This window comes from Micromys minutus, assembly GCF_963924665.1.
Source record: "Micromys minutus genome assembly, chromosome: 3".
Classification (NCBI taxonomy): Eukaryota; Metazoa; Chordata; class Mammalia; order Rodentia; family Muridae; genus Micromys; species Micromys minutus.
The window spans coordinates 22025717-22051074 of record NC_137972.1 but is presented as its reverse complement, the minus strand read 5'-3'; the positions used below and the strand labels follow the sequence as shown (position 1 = coordinate 22051074).

The 25358-nt window shown below is 45.9% G+C and overlaps 1 protein-coding gene across 1 annotated transcript in view; it reads left to right on the top strand.

Annotated features, from left to right (window-relative positions):
• Positions 1–25358, top strand: part of LPCAT3 (lysophosphatidylcholine acyltransferase 3) — a 36643-nt gene that overhangs the window by 7677 nt on the left and 3608 nt on the right. The window contains exons 2-5 of the mRNA XM_080914694.1: positions 22679–22786; positions 23946–24052; positions 24708–24801; positions 24957–24994. Coding sequence (XP_080770820.1) covers positions 22679–22786; positions 23946–24052; positions 24708–24801; positions 24957–24994 — 347 coding nt within the window. The remainder of the gene's footprint in view (positions 1–22678; positions 22787–23945; positions 24053–24707; positions 24802–24956; positions 24995–25358) is intronic.

Here is a 25358-nt window from a genome sequence, read left to right as displayed (position 1 = left end):
GCTAGCCTGGAACTCACTGTTGTAGCCCAGCATGGCCCCAAGCTCAACTCTCAGCTTCAGCTGGACCAGCAAGTATAAAACACGACACCTTGGCTGTCTCTTGTCTATTCACAGAGTGACATATGTGTTCTTACCCTGCTTTCAAAACAAGAAAGGGATATGGAGAACAAAACTAGAAAAATAACTCATTTCTGGGTGAAGGTTTTCTTTGGCTTGAAACGCACTGTTTGTAAGGTCTCATTTCCTTCCCATTCAAGTCACAGTTTTGAGGATCAGAAGAAAGCGCTGTGGCACCTTGCATAAACTGCTCTGTATAAGAATCACGTAACAGTAACTGCTAATAGAGGCGTTGGGTTCGTGGGACATTGCAGAAGGAGAGGGAAGGTTCGTCAGAAGGGGTAACTAAGCCAAAAATAATCATACTTGGGTTTTAGTTTGGGCTCAACTCGTCAGGTCTTTTCTGAGACAAGGTCTCACAGAGTAGCCCTGTCTGGTCTGGAATTCAGAGATCCACCTGCCTTTAGCTCCAGAATACTGGAATTAAAGGCCTGTGTCACCACACCCAGCAAATAAGATAGTCTTATCACAGTTTCCAGCGACCGCCCAGAGCGGAGCATCTGCTCTCTTGTGTAGGACTTAATGAGCCTCTATTGCTGTTAACACCCCTTACACACTCTTAAGGGGTTACCCTAAAATCATGTAGGAATCCGATCAGAAATCAGAGCCCCCAAATCCTTGCCAAATACCAACAGGGGCCATGGGGTGTCCTAAAGCTGGAGCTGCAGGTGGTTGTGAGCTTTTGTGTGGATGCTCCAAACAGAACTTGAATCCTCTGCAAGAACAGCAAAGGGACTTAAGCACTAATCCATATCTTCAGGCCTGACGGGAAAAGGCTATTTTTTTCTTTTTGTTTGATTTTCCAAGATAGGGTCTCTTTCTGTAGTCCTGTCTCTTCTAAAACTCTGTAAAACTCTTCTAAAACTCTTCTAAAACTAAAAACAGACCAGGCTGTTCACAAACTCCAGGAACCACCTGCCTCTGCCTCTGGAGTGTTTGTTTCCATTAAAGGTGTGTGCTGGTGTGCCAGCGCATCTGGCTTGAAAAACTTTGGCTCGGAAAGTCTTAAGTGGACCATTTAAATGTCACATTCTAAGGCCAGCCTGGTCTACAGAGTGAGTTCCAGATCAGCCAGGGCTACACAGCGCGCGCGCGCGCACACACACACACACACACACACACACACACACACACACCACAAAAACCCAAAATGAATAGAATAGAATAGAATGGAGTAAAAAGCATATGCCAGGTATGGTGGTCCATAAGTTCCAGCACTTGGCAGGGAGAGGGTAGCCTTGTCTACATGCTGAGTTCCAGGATAGCCAGAGCTACATAATGAAACCCTATCTCAAAAAAATTAAAATAAAATAAAAAAGATTAAAACATTTTTATCAATTAAAGATGTCTTTATTACTAAATCATGTGATGGCATTTTCATAAGAAAACCATAAATGGGGAGGGTGGAAATGTGACATATACCTTGGGAGTCCACGGCAGGCAGGATCGATGTGAATTTGAAGCTAGCCTGCTCTATATGTTGAGTTCCAGGCCAGCCAGAGCTACACAGTGAGATGCTGTCCCAAAACAAACGAACCCATATGCTCCTGTCTGCTCCATAAAATTTATATAAAGTGAGGTAGTAATCTTGGAAGGCATAAAGAAATCACCATACAAAGGATTTGTCCACATGCAAACCTTGGTATTCCATTGGATCTCTGTGTGCACGATGCTCTGAGAAGTGGCAGACCTGTGGCTGTGGAATGCCTTCGAGCTCCCAGGGGTTCTCACTTTGCTGAGACAGCAATTCTAAACTCAGATCAGCTGGACACCTCTAGATTACTGTCCATAAATAGGAAACTACTGTTTCCAAGCCAGCAGGCAGAAGCCAACTGGAACGGTGCCCCTTAAGGCTCCTGGCATACACCTCAGTTAGAGTATAGACACAGAACCGTAGCAAAGCTACAGACCTGTGAGACCTCTAGAACTGCTCATTCCTGTTTGTAATCCACATTCCTAAAGGACAGTCTGTCCCACTTTGTTTTGATTTGGATTTTCTTTTAAGACGGGATCTTGCTAAGTTACCCAGGCTGACCTGGAACTTACTGTCTTGCCCCGTCTAGCCTCAAACATGCAGTGATTCTCCTGCATCAGCCTTCCAAGTAGCTGGTATTATAGGTAATCACCAAACCTGATTGACTTCACTTTTGAAATTCTTCATTGATTGTCTGTGGTGGCTCGAATAAAAATGGCCCCTATAGGCCCATAGGGAGTGGCACTAATGGGAGATATGGCCGTGTTGGAAGAAGTCAGCCTCTTCTTGCTGCCTGCAGATCCAGATTTAGAACTCTCAGTTCTTTCTCCAGCACCATATCTGCATGCTTGCCACCATGGACTTACTGAACATCTACCGTGTACGACTGGGGAGCTTCACTGAGTTGTACAATTAAAAAGCAGCAGATGCTGATTATCCAGTATGGGAGAGACAATCTGGAAAAAGATTTCCTCCTAACAAAAGGTAGCAGAATGTCAGCTATATACAGGTATACAGTGTACATATATATGTACTCACACACACGTATGCACACATATATCCAAGTGCCCAGCCTACAAAACCAGCTAAGCAGGGCTCATAGTGGATCACAGACCCTGCATAGGTCTAAATATATGTTATGGTTGGGTAGCTTGGTGTTCTTGTGGGAGTCCTAACAGTGGGAGTGGCTGCATCTTTGACTCTTTGGTCTGCTCTTGCAACCCTCTTCCTCCCACTGGGTCGCCAGTCCAGCCATGATATGAGGGCTTGTGTCCAGTCTTACTGTCTTGTTATGCAGTGTTTGCTGGATATTCCTAGGAGAGCTGCCTTTTTTTTTTTTAAGAGAAACGGGAGGATTGAATCTGGGGGAGTGGAGAGGGAGCTGTAATAAATGAGAAAAGAGTAAAGGTTAAAAGAAGAAAAAACCCAAATGAAGAACAGACAAAGGCTGCAGGTGCAGGGGCTCACACCTTCAGTCCTAGCACTTGAGAGGCTGAGGCAGCAGGATTACCCCAATCTGAGAGAGATCGTGTGTCTGAAAAGGGGGAAACGGGGTAGTTACCAGGCTGGTGACACACACCTGAAGCCCCAGAACTCAAGAAACTGAGACTAGAGAATTACCTCAAGTTTTAGCCCAGCCTTTGGGCACATAGTGAAATCCTGTCCAAAAAAAAAAAAAAGGCAAGCGTGATGTCTCATGTCCATGCATTCCAGCACCTGATGTAATCCCGGCATTTGGGAGTAGAGGCAGGAAACAGGGTTCATGGTCATCCTCAACTAGACACCAAGATCAAAGTCAACCTAGGGGGCTTGAGACTGTCTCAAAGGTTTTTTTTTTTTTTTTTTAAAGGGTGAACAGCAGGGTTTGTTAGCACATACCTTTAATCCCATGAGGGAAGCAGAGCTGGGTGGATCTGTGAGTTCAAGGCCAGACTTGTCTACAGAGGGACAAGGACAGCCAGGGCTATTACACACACACACACAGAGAGAGAGAGAGAGAGGAGTACTGTCTCCTTTTCCAGAGGACAGGGTTCAATCCCAGGACCCACATGCTGTCTGCCACCTGACTGTAACTCCAGGAGGTCCAAGCACTCACTTTCTGGCCTCCACAGCCCCCACCCAGGTACACATGCGGCACACAGACATACAGCAGGCAAAACCCCACACAGAGAAAATAAAATATAGTAAAGGAAGGGGTGACTGATGATTGTATTTACCTTACTATAGGAGATGAGAGAAGATGAAAACCAGTAAATAGAATGTATTCATGGAATGACACAGTAGCTATGCTTAGTAGAATAAAGAATTAGAAACAGCATCTGACCTCTACACACTCCATACATTCTATGGGTCAAGAACATTATGCCACGTTAGAATCTTGTTGTCAAACTGCCAGGTGGTAGAGACTCCCTGAAGCCCGGTCCCCATAGTCGTGTGAAGTCTGACTTTCTTCTGAATGTTTTTCCCCTAACCCGTGTGCTTAAGCCTATATTTAAAGTCTTCAGTAAGATCTCTAACTCTCTTTCACTAAACAAAAAATACTTGATGAAAATACTGAATTGGGAATATGCTTCCTGCTGTTAGGCACTGATTTTTAATTAGGCTAGTGTCATGTTTGTTTGAGGCAGGGCCTTGCTATGTCATTCAAGTTGGCCCAGAACTCATGGAAATCCTCTTGCTTCAGCCTCCCAAGAGCTGGGACTACAGACAGGTACCTCTGCCATACCCATGGTTTCTTCATAAGAGAGAGTATTACACACATTGTTTCTATATTTTACACCGATTTATGTGGTGTGTGTGTGTGTCAGTCAGTCCTCTCCTCCCACTCTGTGGGTTCCCCAGGCTTGTCCAGCAAACGCCAAATCACCAGCCCCAGATACTTTTTTAGATTAAATACTAATAAATTATGTAATATAAATAAGTGTTATAATAAATAATAAAATTATCGTGTGGGTTTATTTGTGCTTATCTATGCGCACACACATGCCATGGCACCTGTGAGAGGACAGCTTTGTAGGGTCGGTTCTTGCCTCTATTACACGGGTCCCGAGGGTTGAACTCAGGTCGTCGGGCTTGGCTGCACGTGTCTTTGTCTGCTGTGCCGTCTCACCTGCCCAAGATTTCTTTTCTTTTCTTTTTTTTCTTTTTTTTTTTTTTTGAACTTTTTATTTATATGCATGTTTTAAATAATGTGTCTTATTTCGTGTGCTTTGGTGTTTTGCCTGCGTGTGTCTGCGTGAGGTTTTCCCAGAACTGGAGTTACCGACAGTTGTGAGCTGTCATGTGGGTGCTGGGAATTAAACCAGGATCCTCTGGAAGAACAGCCTACTGAGCCGTCTCTCCAGCTCGTATGTGCATCGTATGAGCACGCACGTGCCACGGAGGGCAACAGACCACATCAGAGCCTCTGGAGCTGGAGCCATAGGTGGTTGTGAGTCACCTGATACGGGTTCTGGGAACCACACTTGGATCTTCTACAAGATCCGCAAATAAACCTAACTGCTGAGCTATCTCCAGCCCAAAGTGTTGTTTGATTGTATGTTTGTCCATAGGTTGTTGGTATTTTTCCCTTGTACTTTTGTTTTCTCCTTTTAAACAGGATCTCACTGTACCCAGGCTGTCTGGAGTGCACGTTGTAGGCAAGGCTGGCCTTGAACTTCTGCTCTGCTGTCTCCATTACCCAAGTGATAGAATTACAGGCACGCGTCCAGGGCAGGCTAGCACTCTGCTAGCCGAACTGAAGCCTCCACCTGGACTTACACTAGAAATCCTCCTGCCTCAGCCTCCCTAATGCGATGATTACAGGCCTGTGACACCATTCAGCTCTTCTTCTTCTTCTTTTTTTTTTTTTTTTTTTGGTTTTTGTTTTTGTTTGTTTTTGAGACAGGGTTTCTCTCCATAACCCTGGCTGTTCTGGAACACTCACTCTATAGACCCCTGGTCTTGAACTCATGAGATCCACCTGTCTCTGCCTCCTGAGTGCTGGGATTAAACGCATGCACCACTGGCTCTCTATGTTTTCTCTTGAAGACATGCAGAGGAGAGCAAGAATCCAACAATTACACATACGCCAATCGATAAGGATTTGGATGCCTTTTCTCCTGTTAGCATTGCAGCTGGGCAGCGTGCCGCTCATTTTATTTGCTGAGACACCTGTTGAAGTAAGAGGTGTCCCTGCCTTGTTCTCGTTTACAGCACTTAGGTTTGGTCCAATAGTGGCCAAGAAGCAGCATAAGGGAAGGTTGGAAAGAAGCCAGGAACCAGGTAAACCACGAGGCAGCAAGACGGCACCAAGCAGGCCTTGAGCAGATAAGACAGGAATGGACTTTCTCCCCTCTGGGAACAAGAGCCATCATAAAGGGAGCAAGGCCTTAGATAGACTTCTATAAGAGAGAGCCGTGTCTCGGGCATAAGGGCCAGAGGTGGTTCAGCCCCCAAGAGTACTTCTTGCTCTTCCAAAGAACACAAGTTCAATTCCCAGCACCCACGCTGGGCAGCTGGGCAGTGCCTCCTCCGGCACCTGCACTCAGAGAAACATTCCCACACACAAGCACATGCACAATTAAAAATAATAAAAGTAAATCTTTTTGAAAATGGAAAAAAGCAATCCTGAGAGAAAGAAAAGACAGGGCTGGTAAGATGTAGGGCAAGTGGGTGTAGACTTGAGTCCATCCACGTGAGGGCCCTTTCCCAGGTGAAGGCTTAGGCTTCATGATTTCTGCCAGTGTTTCCAGCCTGGCCCTTCGTTCGTGGCCCCTTGCTGCTGGAATACATGGCATTAGTGTGGGATTGTAGGGCCCTAGACTCCTGCATCCCGGGGCCTTCTCCCCACCTGCTGAAATTCTGGCTGCGTTCTGGCCTCAGATATTTGGCTGCACACTGAGACTTGAACTCTACACATAAACATGTTAACGACCAAAGAGGAACCAAACTGCCCTTTCCTGTGCTAAGCCCACTGAGCTAGAAGTGACTGTTTATTCCAAAGTCCAGACGAATCATCCCTTCAGATGTTCTTAGGAGGTGCCACCCACATCCCAGCTGGCTTTCCTGGGAGTCACAGCTCTGGCAGTCCTTTCAGCCTGGCCTCTCCTCGGGCCTAATGCTGGCACAGGCAGCCAGCATCTTTCCCCTGACACTATAGATCTGTTGTGTAGTGGGTGATTTTTTTTTTTTAAGTACCTGAAGGCTATACATGACAGTCTTGGAGCTTGTTTGTTTGTTTTGTTTTTTTAAGAAAAAGTGGTACCTGGAACAGTGACACACACCGTAAACCCAGCACTCAAGCAGCAGAGGCTGGAGAAGTTGCTCAGCGTTAAGAGCATGTCCTATTTTTGCAGCCTGCGTTTGGTTCCCAGCACCCCCATCAGGCAGTTCAGAGCTGCCTGTAACTTCAGCTCCAGGGAATCTGATACCCCTCTCATCTCTTCTTCCTACACTCATGCACAAACGAATAATTAAAAATTTTTAAAGAGTTGTTTATTTATTAAATATAAGTATACTACAGCTGTCTTCAGACACACCAGAAGAGGGCATCAGATCTCATTACAGATGGTTGTGAGACATCATATGGTTGCTGGGTTTTGAACTCAGGACCTCTAGAAAAGCAGTAAGTGCTCTAAACCGTTGAGCCATCTCTCCAGCCCTAATTTTTTTTAAAAAAAAAAAATTTTAATGGCTTTTTAAAAAGGAGCCTGGGGCAGGTAGATTTGAGTTTGAGGTCAGGCCTGGTCTACAGAGCAAACTCCAGGACAGCTAAGGCTACAAAGAGAAAACCTGTCTTTAAAAAACAGACAAACAAAACTCAGGCATTAAACAAACGTGTGTTTTTCTAAAACCCACAAAATACAATGCAAGTGTGGCTGTGAATGCCTGAAGTCCTACCATTCTGCAAAGTGAGCAGGCGAGCCACCAGGAGCTTAAAAGCAGCTCAGAGACTGCCTAGTTCTTAAGAAGCTGGGTAGCAATACGAAATAAGAAACATCTAAGTATTTAACAGTAGACATCTTTGAGTTGTTTAAAGTACAGTATTTTCATATTAGTCCGTAGGGTTGCAGTCCAAGACTGAGTGAATCCCACCAAGACTTCTATGTACCGTTCCCTACATACAGACTGGTAATAAAGTTTCACTGCTAAATTAGGTACAATAAGAATCAGCAATAGTTTATAATAAAGGAGCAATTATAAGGTTGAACTGTGATAACAGTTATACCATACATGTGGTACAAAGTTTGGATATATACATGCACACATCCATACATAAATATCTTAGGATACTGTAACTCTTCAGCTAGCCACCGTGGCTCTCAGCTGTGACGCCAGCACTTGGGAGACAGACAGGAGGCTTTCCATGAGTTAGTTATAGGCAGCCTTGGCTACATAGTGCATGCTAGACCAGCCAGAGCTACAGCTTAAGACATACAGACAAAGACAACAAAATGAGCCTACAGCCCTGCACCTGAAGGAAGCACTTGGCTTTTCTGGCACACAGGAGTTGCCAGCATCACCGCTCTGTCACTTTGGAGACATGACTGAGAGGAGCGAAGGCTACTGTCCTGTGCAGGCACTGATATGGACCGGCCCATGACGGCCCGTGTCAGGAGCAGGTGGGTAGTGGGTCCAGCATGGATCGCCTCGATAAAAGGCTGGAGGGTCTGTGTCAGAGCAAGACTCATTCACACCCCGCAGACTGGTGGATGATCTTAGGACTTGTTTATTCCTGAAATTCTCCATTCGGTATTTTTGATGGCAAAGTTCATTTAGTAACTGAGTCAGTAAAAGGTGAGAAAAAAAAGACTTCACTGAAAGTTTTCTTTCCCCTTTATTATTAGTGGAGGGTATGCATGACAGTTCATGTGGAGGTCAGAGGACAACTTTGTGGAGTCTGGCCGCCTGCCACCCCTGTGGGTTCTGGGCTTAGGTTATCAGGCTACTGCAGCAAGGGCCTTTACTCTAAACCTCCACAGCTTGGGTGTTTCCTATTCATCTGCAGGAGGGCCTGCAGGATGGCTGGTATTTTCCCTACTTCAGAAAAGGATATGGTAAGGTACAAAGAATGTAGGTGATTTTCTCAGGCGGTAGATCTGAATCTTGACTACTCCGGTTCCAGAGCCCAGACAATCTGGCTACCACATACTGTAGTAATATGCAGAGGATTAAAATGTGATTAATGTCCCCATTAGTAGTGTCAGGTCGGACATTTACCTTTGCCAGGGTAGCAGATAGGGTCTCAGTGATGCCTCAAAATCGGTTCGAATGTGTTGTCTGTCTTGTGCTGAGATGGAGAAATGTGTATTACTGCTGTAGGGAATGCCGAGCTCTGTATACCTGGCTCGGCACCAGGACGCTGTTGTCGGCATTGCTTCTCGGGAGGACGTTCCCCGAACTAATAATATTAGGCTGGTGCTGGGAGAGCCTACCTCCTGGGGCAGCTAGTTCCTCATTGAGCAGTTCTAGCTTTCAGCTTTTGTTGCTATGGTTAGGTTAGGCCACCACATTCCTAGTTCAGCCATTAGCACTGAAGTGGGAAGGCTGGCTTCCTAAGAGCTCTTGGCTTGAATGGAGCCAGTAAAGAAATGTTCCTGGTGGGGCTTTGGGGAAATCAGGGTTTAGATTGTTTCGGTACACTGAGGAAGTAAGACGGGAAGCAAGGTCGTCCTGAAACCGCTCCTCCCAAGCACTGCAGGTTACAGATGTGCACTGCCTATCTCTGGCATTAAAAATTACTTCTTAACATTCACAGAAATGCTTTTCCTCTTTCGCCATCCATCACTTCCTCTTCAGGATCTCCCCCAGCACCGGATGTGGTGGTACACACCAGCCACCCCAGTTTCAGCACTAGAGGGGCAGGAGGAGCCGGAGTCTAAGAGCCGAAGGATAGCCTTGGCTATGAGTTCCAAGCCAGTGTGTCTACGTACCAAGAGCCTGTCTCTAAGATGAAAAAGACAAGTCATCATTAAATCCTCCAGCCCAGAACTGTAGATTGGCGTTACGCCTTGCTGCTGGCTGACTGTGCCCTGGTTACAGTACCTGATACTGTCTCCCTCTGCTCTTCATCCCCGGGACACTTCCAATCACCTGTCCTAGTGTTCTTAGTCCTTATCACCATTATCAAAATACTGAAGCTCCTGGAGCCCAGGGCATTACTATAGAGAAGGAATAGAGCCCAGCATCAGACTTAACAGAGTGCAGGGAGATGCTTACCTGTAGCATTAAAATGAAATCATCTGTTTTAAGATTGCCTTTCACTCTATATGTTGCCCAAGCTGACCTTAAATTCCTAGGCTCAAACCATTCAGCTTCCCAACTAGCTGGGACCACAGGCTCGTGCAGATTTTTTTTAAAAGAAACATTTTAAACAGGAAGTTAAGCAAGCATAAAAATGCATGAGCGTGCGCATGCGAACAAGAGCTGGATTTAGATTGTCATCTAACGACTAAAGGATGTAGCTGTAGTTTTAAGGGGAACAGTTAGTTATTAATGGCACCACTCCCGGGTCACTGCCAAGTTCCAAGTCCGTTGGCTAGAGTAAGTAGAACAGTCAGGTGGGGTGGAGTCTGATTGAGCCCTGCTCTGTTAACTTAAGCGCACCTCCGGGGCTGAGTTTCTTATCTGCCTGGTGAAGGGTGTGAGCATTCGATAGGGTTTCTTCAGTTTGAGGAATTGGTGAGTCAGCTGAAGATATGCAAGGTTGCTGAAGTGTAGAAACTAGGGCAGCACGCTGCCCAGGCTGTCAGGAGGCTTGATCTGGTGATCAGAAGAATCTGTTAAGCTGCGCCCCTCCTAAACGTCCCTGCTCTCCAAGCCTTGCAGCTATAGAGTGGGCCAGCGGTGGGTGAAGCCCAGCGCTGAGTCATTTAGACACACTGGCTTGGAACGCATAGCCAAGGCTATCTCTCGGCTCTTAGACTCTGGATCCTCCTCCCTGTCTAGTGCTGGGACTGAGATTACTGGTGTGTTCCTCCGGTCCTCCCGCCTCATTTTGTCTGTCTACCTTTTCTATCAGTTCTCTTACACAGAGAATTCCCAATTTTGGTAAAAGAATAAAAAGACTTGAAGAGACAAATCTTGAGAGAGAAAAAAAAGTTAAAATTACCATATGAAAATATTTGACAAAAGCAAACTGAAAATAAGTCATATCTGAATGTAGTCCATCTGCTCCTGTGTGCATTTGTGCACGTGTGCACGTGTGGTGGTGCACACCTATGATGCCAACATTTGGGAGACAAACACAGGAGAATGGCCGATTCTCTTTCAAAAAAGAAAAAGCCAGGCTAATAATGGCCCAGGCCTTTAGTCCACAGTACGCAGGAGCTGGAGGGGGGCAGTTCTCTTGTGAGTTCTAGGCCAGCCTGGGGCAGTGGTTCCTCGGTTACAGGGAGCACACTGCTCTTACAGGGGACTGAGGTCATTTTCTAGCTCTAGCCTCCATGGGCACCTGCACTTACATCCACAAACTCTGCATGCATAGACGCATAATTTAAAAAAGAAAAAAGTTAGGCTTAGCATGGTGGCGCACTCAGAAGGCAGAGGCAGGCAGATCTCTGTGAGTCTGAGATCAGCCTGGTCTACAAAGCAAATTCTAGGACAGCCTGAGTTACATAGAGAGACCCTGTTTCAGTCTTCACCCCCAAAATTTTTTTTAATTGAAAAAGACTGTATACTTAACATGAGCTCGGGAATACACAGCATAAAGAAGATAGAGCCAGAAGGGTGGCTGGCAGTGTGAGGTCAGCCTAGGCCACATATTGAGACACACTATCAAAATAAAATGTACGTGTAGGGGCTGGAGAGATGGCTCAGTGGTTAAGAGCACTGTCTGCTCTTCCAGAGGTCCTGAGTTCAAATCCCAGTGACCACATGGTGGCTCACAGCCATCTGTAATGGGTAGGTAGGTAGAGCCACATTGCTCTGTCCTGTGGCCGCTCTGTGTACTGGTAGGTATGATAGCAGCCATACTTGATTCTGTTGTCTGAAGAAAGGAAGGAGAAAACAGCCTGCTTCTATCTTCAGTTCCCTTCTCCAAGGGAAAGGTGGGCTCTGGGTGAGCAGCTGCATGGACTAGGCTACTGCCTCTCTCCTGCCCTGCCTTCTGCCCTGGATGTCCTGCCATCCCATCCACAGCTTCGGACCAACCCTCTTGCTTTTGGTTCCAGTCTCAGGGAAAGGTCAGGTTCCCCGAACCCCCTTTTCTCAAACTAAACCCTTACCGTGGCTACGGGCCTCATTTTCTACTCTTGTTTTTCTTCTTCCCTAAAACATATGGAACTTGTGTCTTAGAAAAGTATCATTTTAGCCAGGCGGTGGGGACACACGCCTTTCATTCCAGCACTCACTCAGCAGAGGCAGGTGGATCTCAGAGCTCAAGACCAGTCTGATCTACAGCATGAGTTCCAAAGAAACCCTGACGTAGAAAACAAAGAGAAAAACATGTTTCATTTCCTCGGTAGCAATCCCTTGAAGGACTTTATTTGTAGTCTCCCTTTCTACCTGGGGCTCATCCTTGGACCAGCAGATCATGTCTGTGCCGTCAAACTGCCTAGAGCTTATCATGGGGCTCCAAAATGATTCGATTCCCCACACCATTAGTGATATTTGACAGTTTCTATAACTTCATTATTTATTAGCTGTCTGTCTGTCTGTCTATCTATCTATCTTGTACATGAATATATGCAGCATGGCACACGTGAAGCTCAGAGTGTAACTTACATGGATCCCATTAGGGTCAGCAGGTTACCCATGGAGCTACCTCAATGACACCTTGACATCTGATGTGAATAAACTCCCTATCTGAGATGCTCTTCTTTCCTCACTGTATTTCCACCTTGTTTTTCTGAGGCCTTTGTTCTTCTCTTGTAGGCATTTGCCAACATTCAGCCTTTGGTCAGCCCTTTTTATCTCTCTTCCTGGTTTTATGTATCACTAACAATACCACCGCAGCAGCCAATCTCTGTGCTCCTTTGAGTGGTGCCACCTCCTTCCTAGTCAACAAGTCCTTCAACATGCAACCTTGAGATAAGTAAGCTAGCTTCAAGTCAGGTACAAATAAATGTCTCAGTGGTACAGGAGCCTAAGAAATAAAGAGGAGGCTGTGCCTTCCTCTAAAACTGGGCACTTAAATATATACAGTGGAGTTTGTCCTTTCCTATCTCATGATCACTTCTATTTAAAAAAAATAAAAAAGATGGGTAGGAGGCTGGGTAGGTAAGTGGCACTCATCTCAAATCTTAGCACTTAGGAAGCTAGCAGATCTCAGTGAGTTTGAGGCCAGCCTGGTCTACAAAGTAAGTTCCAGGGCACCCAAGGCTCCACAGAATACCCTGTTTAAAAAACAAGAACTGGGGCGGTTGGGACTGTTAGAACACCTGGGGAGCACACACAAGACCAAGCACCACACACACAAAAGGGTGTTGTGGATTGTGTGTGTGTGTGTGTGTGTGTGTGTGTTTGTGTTTGTGTGTGTGTGTACATATATCTCTTAAGTAACAGGCTTCTGGGAGCCCTCTGCCTCATCCAGCCATCTTAACCTAGAATTCAGAGTGTCATGAGGTTTCATTGCAATGTTTGTTAGAACTGAGAAACAAAGTCTGGACAGGATATACCTATAATCTAGCATTTGGGCAGCTGGGGCAGAAGGATTACAAGTTTGAGTTATATAGAGTTCCTGGTTCATCTGAGCTAAATAGCAAGATTCTGTCTCAAAAAAAAATTTTTTAATACCTTTTTTGATGTTTGGCCAAGGTGATTGGTTTGCTGTGCAGTCTGTCAAACGGAACTACAGCAGCTTAGTTTGGTGGTTATAACTGGCTTTATTTTTGACTCAAAGGTCAGGAAGCTCACACAGTAACAAAAGCTTAAATCTGTAGAAGGGCTGGCGAGGTGGCTCAGCACATGAAAGTACTTGGGGCTCAAGCCTGGAAACCAGCGTGAGGTCCCTGGAGAACTAATGACAATCTTTTTTTCTGAGTACCACACAAGCCCAAGTGTGAGCACCATCACATAAGCACACACACATGCATACAGCTTATGCACAGGAATCATGTAGTATAACATTTTTTTGAAGATTAGGGAACACTTCATTCTGTAAAATAGAGTAACTGGTGGAGAACACAGGAGAATAATTTTTTTAAATTGTTTTCAGGGTTTTGGGTTTTTTCGTTTTTGTTTGTTTTGTTTGGCACAAGTGTTTTGCCTACATATATGAATATGCACTGTGTGCATGGAACCCACTGAGGCCAGAAGACGCCGTCTTAGTCCCTGGAACTGGAGTTAGAAATGGCTGTAAACTTCCATGTGGGTTCTGGGAACTGAACCTGGGTCCTGTGCAGGAAGAACAAGTGCCTGCTCTTCACCGCTGGGCCATCTTTCCAGTCCTGGAGGGGAGGGTTTAAAGATGTATTTATTTTATGTATATGAGTACACGGTAGCTGTCTTCAGACACACCAGAAGAGGGCATCAGATCTCATTACAAATGGTTGTGAGCCACCATGTGGTTGCTGGGAATTGAACTCAGGACCTCTGGAAGAGCAGTCGGTGCACATACAGTATGTTAGAAAGCAGTGAGAGGAGAGTCAAGCAGAGCACAGGAAGAGCAGCCTGCATTGCTGGGATGGTTACAAGGCTGGAGGGAAACGGTGTAATAAGATGCTCAGAGAAGACCTCAGTACTAAAATGGCAGTTTAGCAAATATTGAAGTGCACAGAGCCTTATGGTAAGATCATTCCATGCTGGGAACTCTTAAGGTGTAACTCAGGGCCATGAAGGCTTTAAGGCTGGCCCTGATGGAACATTCCAGAAAGGGGGAGTTTACATCCGGAGCAGATAGGTGAAGATCAGGGAAAGAGATGAGTCAGAAAAAGAAGTGAAGCAGAGAGGATGACCGGATACTGTATGTTCTGGTTAGACTTGACCCTGGGATTAGGCTTCAGAAGGTTTCCGGCATAAAACTGACTCTGGATAGCATCACTATCTGACTCAGGACTGAATCCTCTGACTACTGCAGTAGCATACGGAGTCAAAGCCTCAGGGACGCCCGTCAGGAGGTGACTAATTATAATGGAGACTTGACCAGGAGAAGCAGCAGAGGTGAAGAGAAGTGGGCAGAATCTTGATTTACTTTGAAGGGAGGACCTACAGACTTTGCTGATTCAGGGAAGGACGCTAAAGATGATGGCAGGGTTTTAGTTCTGAGAAACAGAAAAGTTGCAATCTGAAATGTGGAAGGGCCCAGGCAAGGTGGAGCAGGCCTTTGATCACAGCACTTGGGAGGCAGGGGCAGATGGTTCCCTGAGTTTGAGGGCAGCCAAGGCTACATAGTGAGACCTTGTCTGGAAATAAAATAAAATAAAAGTGAGGAAGGCCCCGGGGTGGGGGAAGGTTTTGCAGTGCAGCAGCTCAGCTTGTGCCTTACAGGGCATCTCCTGTGCAGGCACCCAAACAGGACATCAAACAGGTATCAAATGTGGAAACTGGACGTGAGCACATGGACCATATAACTAGATAAGATCACTGGACCTGTCACTGTTTAGTCAGCGGTGACAAATCCTACAGTAGATACCCACTCACTGCTTAGAGTGTCTCAAAAAGACTGACTCCACACAGCCTGAAGGGACGGGAAGCAGCAGGAAGCAGCAGACCCACTGTCTCACTCTGGGGTCCCCAGATCTTCTACCAGGCCATGCCTTCCTTAACTTACATGGGGCATGAAACACTGCAATCCCAGAGTCCAAGGCTGAAGTCATAGGATCATAAATAACCCCAAGGCCAGCCTGGGCAGCAGAGTGGACTGTGTCTCAAAAATAAAACAGGGCTGTCGAGATGTTATCTAGATGGCACACAAGCCGACAACCTGAGTTCATTTCTCAGAACCCACATAAAGGTAGATGGAGAGAACAGGTGTCACAGACTTGACCTCTGCGTGTGCACTGTGGCACACAAGGGCCAATAGTGACTACTGGCTCAGTACACTCACACACTCATGATAAGGGAGCTATGTTATAGTGCTTGCCTGGCACCTGTAAGGCTCCGGGTTCAAATTCTGGTACCTAGGAAGGTGGGAAGGATGATGTAATCTACAGGAAGGAGCTGGGAGATGGCTCTGAAGGGAAAGCCCGTGCTGTGCAACCTGATAGCCGAAGCATCCCTGGACCCCATGGGAAAGCCAGGAGGGGACATTAGTACTGGAGCTCCAGCGTGTCCGTGTGAGGGACCTGGGACACTGAAGGGCTCTAACTGTTGGCCAAACACAAAGTATAAAGTATGTGAGGTGCAGGGCTAGCTCAGCAGCTCAGTGGACTTGCTCTTGCAGAAGATATAGGTTCAGTTCTCAACACCCACATGATGGCTCACAACTATCCCTAACAGTTCCAGAGGAGCCTATGCCCTCTTCTGACCTCTATGAGCACCAGGCACACACATATACACACATACATATACATGAAAAAAAAGTTTATGTATATAAATCATAGAGGAGGGCACAGTATCAGATTCCAAAGACATACAATACAAAATGTAAAGTCTGATATGCAGTATATAGAGTGACTTGCTGAATGAGAGTCTTAGACAATTAAGTCATGAGTCCATAATACATTAAGACATGACCTCACTGCAGTCTAAAGGAGATACTTAACTGAATTTTGAAGAATGGCCAGGATTTGCTTTGTAGAGATTCTTAGGGGAGGTATTCCAGTCAGTGCGCAGCTATGAAAGATCTAGAGCACGTTTGGGTAAACCACATGGGTCGTTTTAACTGAAGGAAAAGGTGGGGGCAGAGGGCACTGGCTAGAAATTAGTGTAGAAAACAACCCTTAAATCTGAGATTTGGTGCCTGCAGGGTGGCTCAGTGGGTAAGGCATTTGCCATCCCTGAATTTGGCCCCCAGGACCACATAATAGAAGAGAATAACTTCTACAAGTTGTCTTTTGACCTCCACACACGTGCATGTGTAACCTGCCACCTCCCACACATCAGTAAGTAAATGTGTCTTAGGGTTATCATATGATGAAACAACCTGGGGAGGCAAGGGTTTATTTGCTTACCCAATAGGCTAGACCTCAGTCAGTCACTAATTAAGAAAATGCCCTACAGGCTTGTCTAAGCCAGATGTTACTCAATTGAGGTTTCCCACTCTCTGATGACTTGTGTCAAGTTGACATAAATATATTTGTTGTGATCTCGGGCTTCAGTGGCACAGACCTGAAACCCCCGCTACTTGGGAGGCTGAGGGAGGAGGGTCACAGATTTAAGGATAGCCTAGATAAGTGAGAACCTGTCTCAAAATTTTTTCTTTAATTTTTTTATTTTAAAAAAAGGCTCGTGTATTGGTTTAACAGGTAAAGATACTTGCAGCATAAGCCTGGCAACCTAAGTTTGGTTCCCAGAACCCCCATAAGGTGGAAGAGAACTGAGTCCACAAACTTGTCTTTACACCGCCACATGGGCCCACACATCAAAACTCTCTCTCTCTCTCTCTCTCTCTCTCTCTCTCTCTCTCTCTCTCTCTCAAAACTCTCTCTCTCTCTCACACACACACACACACACACACACACACACACACACACACACTAGGCTGGCCTCACCTGCCTCTGCCTCCCGAGTGCTGGGACTATGCCTGGCTATAATAATAGAAATTATATATATATAAATATAATAAAAAAATTTTTTTAAGTGAAAGAAGTGGCAGGAGAATAGCTCGGTGCTGGAGCTTGTGCCCAGTGTAACCATTTAGCCTTTCTATGTCCACCCCAATTCCTGAGTAATTACACGACAGCTTCTTTATGAATTAACAGCTAGGCCTTAAACTAGGCTTGTTCCCTGATTAGCTCATGATTCAGTTACCCTGTTTATACTGTTCTACATCTGCCACAGGGCTGGTTACCTCTCCTCAGTTTCATAGGTCCAGCATCCTCTAAGTCGGGATGGCGAATTCTCTCCTGGGCCTGACAAAGAAGGCAAGAGAAAGGCTGATTTGGATAGAAAATAGGCCTTAGTTATAAAGCATTTGAGATAGTATAAAATATACTAAAAATATCCAGGGAGGACCCAGGGGACATGGGACTAAAATAGGGAAACTTAGTACTGGCGTAGCTTGGCATAAAGTTCATATTAAGTTGTGTGAGCTTCGGAGTTTTCACAGAGGCAATACAGCAAAAATAGATAAACAAGTCTGAAAGTTTTAGAAGCCAGGAAAAAAAGCCTTCAGTGGGGTGTGGGCTAATTGAGCACTTGGCTAGCTTGTGTGAGGCCCTGGGTTCAATCCCTGCCAGGAGGGTGGGAGGGGAGAGGGTGGGAGGTGGGAGGGGAGTGGGTGGGCTGTAGAGTTGAGATCAACAGCTGGCTCCACAGCACTTGGAATTCCACCTTCTTCCTCACATTTGACAAACGTGGTGCATTTTCTTTGACCCAGGTCATGTGATCGGGGCCATCTCCTATTCCTGCTGAGTGTGTAAATGGCTAATGGGATGAAAGGCAAAATGTATCAGATTTTAATGAAAACAGTTCATTTCTGTTTTCTCCAAATGAAGCCTCAAAACTTTAAGATTAATGAGTAATTGTCCAGGAAATAAGGAGCCAACACTGACAGTGACATCCCTGGTCCCAAACACAACTCAGAAGCACAGAGACCCCAGGGAATAGTCTCACTATACTGTTAACCTGCTGAGCCTGGATCCATGGGCCTAGCTGCAGCCTGTCAGTACTCAGCACATCCTGGACTTTGTTCTCCTTATAACAAGATTCAGGGTGTACATTAGGGCCTGCTGCTTCACCAGCAGTGGCCTCCTTCAGCATCAGAAAGGAAAAGACTGAGTTCTACCACAGGTTCTCAGATCCTCTGGCCCAACCTTATTAAAACCTGTTTGGTGAGATTAAACAAAAGACATAGCTTGTTGAGCTGAGGACTCCATCCTCAGGGCCCATCGTTAGGGCTTTAGTAAGGTGGTACTGAAGCCTGCTGCTCACAGAATTGCGTGCAGCTCATTTTCAAGTGCACGGCCTTCCGGTTAGACTCTGGTGGCAAGCAGGTGTCTCGGTGCTTGGTGTTCTTGATTCGTAGGTGATGGTTGCTAGTCTGTCAAGCACTAGTTCCCACAGAGAAAGAATTAAGACTTCGAAGCAGCTTGTAGGCTACCACTCTCCCTAAAAACAGCTCCTCCCTGAAGGGGTGACCCAGCTGCCAAGCTCCAAAGCCTGCTGACTTGGCCAGCAGCCAAGAGCAAGCCTCAGTGTTTACATACCCACCATGGGCCTGGGTTGTCACAGCAACTCACCCAGCACAGTTCATCCTCTCCTTCCCTTGGCAACTAGCGAGCAAGCTTTGTCCTTCACCTCTTGTGGTCTCAGTGTTCTTGGTTACCAGGCTTGCTCTCTTCTTTTCCTACAAGTACCTCAACTTCTCACATACTTTCCAGGCTGCGGCTGTACTTGACCTGCGTCGGACCAAGCAACATGCACACCCCTCAACTTCCCAAACCAGACAGGCCCCCTGCAGCAGACAGGCCCAAGCTAGCAGGCTGATATGCTGAGTCTACACAAGCACCCAAGACCCTGGCTCTTGTTATGCATCTTTTCTTGGTTTTATAAAAACTATGCTTTCTAAACTCCCTGGTAAGTTAGAAATAGGAGAAGGAACAATTCTTGGCAGGCCCATTGAAAGCTCACGAAGTGACCATTGACCTCAGAAGAGCGAGGGAAAGAACAGCAAACATAAGAAGTGGACACAAGAGCTCAGGATTCAGGACAGTGTAAGTCCTGTAGAGTTGAGGCAGCTTCCCACACCCCAGAGGGCAGGGTGACAGCATGGCTCTACTCTGAAATAGCAATGACTGGTATAGCAAGAAATGCTAAATTAGTGTTGGGAGAGAGTAAAAACCCTGGGTGTGACTCAGGAATGTAGTACAAGCCAGTAATGCTGGTAGTCAGGAAGTGGGGCAGGATTAGGAATTAAAGGCCAGCCTCAGCTATAAGGCAAACTCAGGCAATCTGGGATACATTAGACCGTATTCTTAAAAAGAAAAAATTTAATTCTCTTCAACTGTAGAGGGCATCATGTTCTTTGGTTTGGGTGCATTCTACATGGCTAAAGGTTTTAGTACTCAAAAGGACTAATTCTATCTATCCAGAGTTTGTGAGCTCTCCTAGACAATTAGAATCTTCTGGCTCAGCCTTCTGCCTGAATTCAACCCCCAGGACCTGTATGATGGTGGGAGAGAACAAACTCCAAAGCTGCATCTGATTCCAGATGCTGGCTGTGCACACGTGTGCACATGTGTGCTCCCACACACACATGTATACAACAATACATTTTTTAAAGTAAAAGGTTTAAGGTATTAGGTTTGGTTTTTTTGTTTGTTTGTTTTTGAGGCACATTCTCATACAGCACAGACTGGCCTCTAATTTGCCATCTAGCTAGAAATGTCCTTGAATTCCTGAACCTCCTACTCTACATCCCAAGTGCTGGTTTTTCAGGTCTGTGGACCACCACGTCTGGTTTATGTAGTTCCAGGGAATCAAAGTGAGAAAGTGAGTTCAGCCAGCCTGGGCTATGTAAAGACAATTGCAAGCACGGTGGCACATGCCTTCAATTCCAGCACTCAGAAGGCAGAGGCAAGAAGATTTCTGTGAGTTTGAGGCTAGTGTGAGCTACATGGTAAGTTCCAGAATAGCCAGAGCTACATATAGAGACACTGTGTCAAAACAAAGAAAAAAGACAACTCTCCATTTGTATATAACATGTAACTGGTGATGAAGCTGCTCTGGGTATAAGGTTTGTTTTTTTTTTTTTTTTTTTTTTTTTAAGATTTATTTATTATATATAAGTACACTATAGCTGTTTTCAGACACACCAGAAGAGGGCATCATATCTTATTACAGATGGTTGTGAGTCACCATGAACTCAGGACCTCTGGAAGAACAGTCGGTGCTCTTAACCACTAAACCATCTCTCCAGCCCAATACTTTTTCTTTTTTTTTTTTTTTAAAGATTCATTTATTTATTTAATATAAATGAGTACACTGTAGCTGTCTTCAGACATACCAGAAGAGGGCATCAGATCTCATTCCAGATGGTTGTGAGCCACCATGTGGTTGCTGGGAATTGAACTCAGGACCTCTGGAAGAACAGTCAGTGCTTTTAACCGCTGAGCCATCTCTCCAGCCCATGTATAAGGTTTATGAGTTCAAGGCCTATCTAGGCTATAGAGTTAAGGGGCAGCTTAGGCAGCTTCATAAGACTCCACCTCAAAACAGTGGACTGTGAAGAGAGGTCTAGGGATATAACACAGTGGCAGACAACCCTTCCATCATGTTTGATAACAACATAATTGAGCACTTTGCTTTATGAATTGACTTTTTAAGCTGCTGAGCAATAGTGGCGTACACCTTTGATCCCAACACTCAAGAGGCAAAGGCAGATCTCTGTGAGTTTGAGGCCAGCCTAGTCTACAGAGTGAGTTCTAGGGATAGAAATCCTGTTTTGAAAAATAAATAAATAAATAAACAAAAAATAAAAATAAAGGAAGTTGCAATTACCACACATTCAAAACTATATTGCCAATGATAAAACTAACAATACTTTTAATTTATTACATTTACTTGTTTTTGTGTGTGCACACACATGCATGTGCTGGTCAGAGAATAACTTGCAGGTGATGGTCCTCTCTTGCTACCATGTAGTTCCCAAGGATCAATCAGGCTTGGTGACAAATGCCCTTACTGGCATAGCCATCACCCTGACCCTACATTTTATATCTTAAAAGCAAGAACCATGGCAACTGTAAACTATGACCAGTGCTGGAACACTGTACAGTGATATAATAGGTAAGGGGTCCTTCCAGAAAACCAAAAGGGGACCAGTTCTCCACTCATGCCCAAGTGTAAGCATGTCAGCCCCACCACTTGATAGACTGTTGAGGAGTCTGCAGCAGAGCCATTGGCTATGCTCTCTTGGACTTAGAGATACAATGTATTGGCCCTTTTGTATTTTGTATGTGTGTTTTGTATCGCTTGACCAATCCTTGACAATGTAGAACTCAATGGCCCTTTAGGAGCTCCCCATAGAGTCTGCTCATAGTCCCTGGATCATATGCTGAATTAAGTTTGAAAGCCATTTTCCTAGTGTTCCAAAACAAGCTCTACACCACATAGCCTAGTGTCAATTTCTGTCTTCTCAGAAGTCTGAGGGTGCTATCCTCACAGGACAGATCAGAAAGTGTAAAATACTGTTTCTGAACATAGTGGACTTCTTCAATTTTGGTTTTTATTTTGTTTTTGTCTTGTATTTGCTTTGTTTACTTTAGATTCTTTCTACATAGGTTAGTCTGGCCCCATTTGGTCTGTAGATGATGTAACTTTGTGAACTTCTAATCGCCCTGATATTCCCAAGTGTTGGGATTTTAAGTGCGTACCACTGTCTCATGTACTAGAGATCAAACCCAGAGCTTTGTGCATGCTAGGCAAGCACTCTACCAACTGAGGGAGATCCGCATCCCTTGTTAGGTTTTTTGAAACAGAATCTGCCATGAAGGCCAGGCCTGCCAGGTACTCACTGTGTAGCCAAAGCTGGCCTTGGACTTGTAGATTCTCCTGCCTCCACATCTTGAGTGCCGAGATCCAGGTGTTGGTCACTTCCTCAATAGTTGGTGTAGGTATAAATGAAAGAGTCCTGGGATTCCGTTTTACATTGCCTTACTTAAAAATAGTTGAGTTCTAGCCAGGTGGTGGTGGCACATGCCTTTAATCCCAGCACTTGGCAAGTGGATCTCTGTGGGCAGCCTGGTCTACAGAGTGAGTTCCTGGACAGCCAAAGCTGTTACACAAGAAACTTTGTCTTGGAAAACAAAAACCTTGCACTTTTAAATGTGTAATTACAAACAACAGCAAACCACTTGGTTTGTGGGAGTACTATTCTGTCTTCTCTGTTACCAAACCATATAATGGTTTGTTTTTGAGGACCAGTGAGATGACTCAGTGGTAGACAGTAGAGAGAGCAAAGCTGTGGTCTAATATTGCAGCATGAATGTACCTGCACACATACATCACATACATTAACATACACACACACACAGACTAACCCTCTTCTCTTTTCCTTGAACCTAGGCTACCCATTGGCTCTGTTTTATCGGCATTACCTTTTCCACAAGGACAGCTACCTCATCCATCTCTTCCATGCCTTCACAGGCCTCTCAATTGCTTATTTCAACTTTGGTAAGTGAGCAGGTTCAGTAGGGATGTAGCCATGAGAAAACTGGGGAGGGATGGACCAGGGGGAATCCCAGAGCTCATGCATTAGGAAGTGTTAGCTCTTAAAAAGCTTTCATCTTTAAAAAAAGAGGATTTATCAATAGGAACACATCATTGCTCTGTTCTCTTTATACATCCCCTTACTGATAATATCTGGGGACAGGAAAAAATATTTGGGAGTCAGGAAGGTAAGCCAGTAGTTAAGGGTATTTTGTCTTCCAAAGCACCCCAGTTCAGTCCAGCACTCTTGCCAGATGGCTCAAAAACCACCTGTGACTCCAGTTCCAGAGGATCTGATGCCCTCCTGGCTACATGGGCGCACACAGGCACACGCCCATGTATACTCACACACACATAAAAATAAATATTTTCAAAGGTGCTAAACAGTGTATTAAATAATTCGAAATAAGGTAGCATATCAAAACGTCACTTGGTGCCCCGGAAGTGTGCACATTTTCCCATTACTGATGGCTGTGAGCCACCATGTGGTTGCTGGGATTTTGAACTCAGGACCTCTGGAAGAGCTGTCAGGGCTCTTAACCACTGAGCCGTCTCTCCAGTCCTATGTGTGCATTTTCATCTACCAGTTAAGACAGAGATTTAGTGCTCAGCAGTCACACCTTAATCCCAGCACTCGGGAAGCAGAAAGGGGCCAGCTTGGTCTACGTAATGAATTCCAGGCCAGTCAGGGCTACCTAGTGAGACCCCCGCCTTAACAATAAGGATTATTTAGGGGCTGGTAAGATGGCTCAACAGGGAAAAGCACATGCTGCCAAGTCTGATGACCTTCCCACATGGTGGGTGAAGGTAACAAATTTCCTGTAGTTGCCCCTTGACCTCTACACTTACCATGGCAACACTTACACATAAAATTCCTTTATTTTGAGACAGTCATGTAACCCAGGCTAATCTTGAACTGTGAAGGTGCTTTGCTCCGCCTGTCTCTACTTCCCAAGTGGTAGATGGCAGGCATGGAACACTGTGCCTGGTCCAGTCTAGCTGGGGGTTGAACCCACGGCTTCCCGAACGCCATCCCCACCCTCCAGCTCCGGACTGTTCTTTCTGGGGACTCAGGAGGGACGGGCACCACGGTCCTAAATGCTGCTCTCTTGTCTGCACCCAGGCAGCCAGTGCTACCACTCCTTGCTCTGTGTTGTGCTTCAGTTCCTCATCCTGCGACTCATGGGCCGCACCGTCACTGCCGTTCTTACTACCCTCTGCTTCCAGATGGTAAATTTTCCTCGTAGCAGCTCAGGTCACATGTGACAGTTGGTGTGGAGAGGGGCAGGGCAGGGGGTGGTAGCACGTTAACCGAGGAGACCTAGCTTCAGTCCCTCCTTCCAGCACACATCTGGCTGTGGGCAGGTCACTCGGCACAGGCCCTAGGCCGACCGTAGCAGTCACTCATTTCCGGCCTCCAGACTATGCTGGCAGGGTTCCTTGGTTCTCAGACAACCAGTGTAGAATGAACCGTCAAAACTAAGCATGTAAATGTCCATTCCATGCCCTAAGCAAACCAGTCCTCGCTAAGGTGTTAATGCCCCCATTTGTAGGATGTGTTTATTTACTGAGATGGGTCTCACTATGTAACCAAGGCAGCTTCAAACTCTACAGCTCACGCTGGCACAGTCTCTTTCTCCCAAGTGCCAGGATTCTAGGCCTGCAATAGCAGACCTAGCTCATAGGAAGGACCAGAAGAGAGGACAGGGGGAGGAATACAGGGGATTGCAAAGCCAGAGGGAAATGAAGAAGTCAGGCATGGTGGCACAGGCTTGAAAGGCTAAGAGGAGGATTATGATTTGAAGGCCAAGACCACCAAAGGGAGGTGGGGGGCAGAAGAGAAAGGAAGTAAGGTGTATGATGATGAAGACGTCCCCTCTCCTAGGCCTACCTTCTTGCTGGATATTACTACACAGCCACCGGTGACTATGATATCAAGTGGACAATGCCACATTGTGTCTTGACATTGAAGCTAATTGGTAAGTAGAAAGGTGCTGTCTTCCTCCTTTACAGATGTGCCCTTCCCCCACTGAGCCAAAATAAACCATACTGATGTTCCTGTCATGCTCCTGACTACAGTTGGTCCACAGACCACATCCTCATGTCTACCTCCCTCCCTTCTCTCTTTGCTCAGGGCTATCTATTGACTACTATGATGGAGGCAAAGACAAGGTAAGTGCCCAGTCTGGCAGAGGCTAGGGATTGGCCAGAGGAAAGGAGAAAGGCTGTTGTTACTGGGACTGGGTCTGCCAGTAGCGCAGAGCCTCTGCCTCATTCCCTGGCCTATGAGCTATCTTCCAGATAGCAGCTGGGCAAGGACGAACCAGGGTAACTTGTCTGGGCTCCAGCTCTTGCACTAAGTTCAGAGATCAGTGCCAGCGAGGCATCTGTCACAGCGGCCACAGACAGCCGTTGGCTAAGCTCCTCCACACATTTTCCAATGAAGCAACCTTCCACCTCCCACCCCACACTACAGAGCTCCAGGCAGTGGCACAAGTGCCTCTTGGGGTAAGATTCAAGGGCTATCTAACCATGC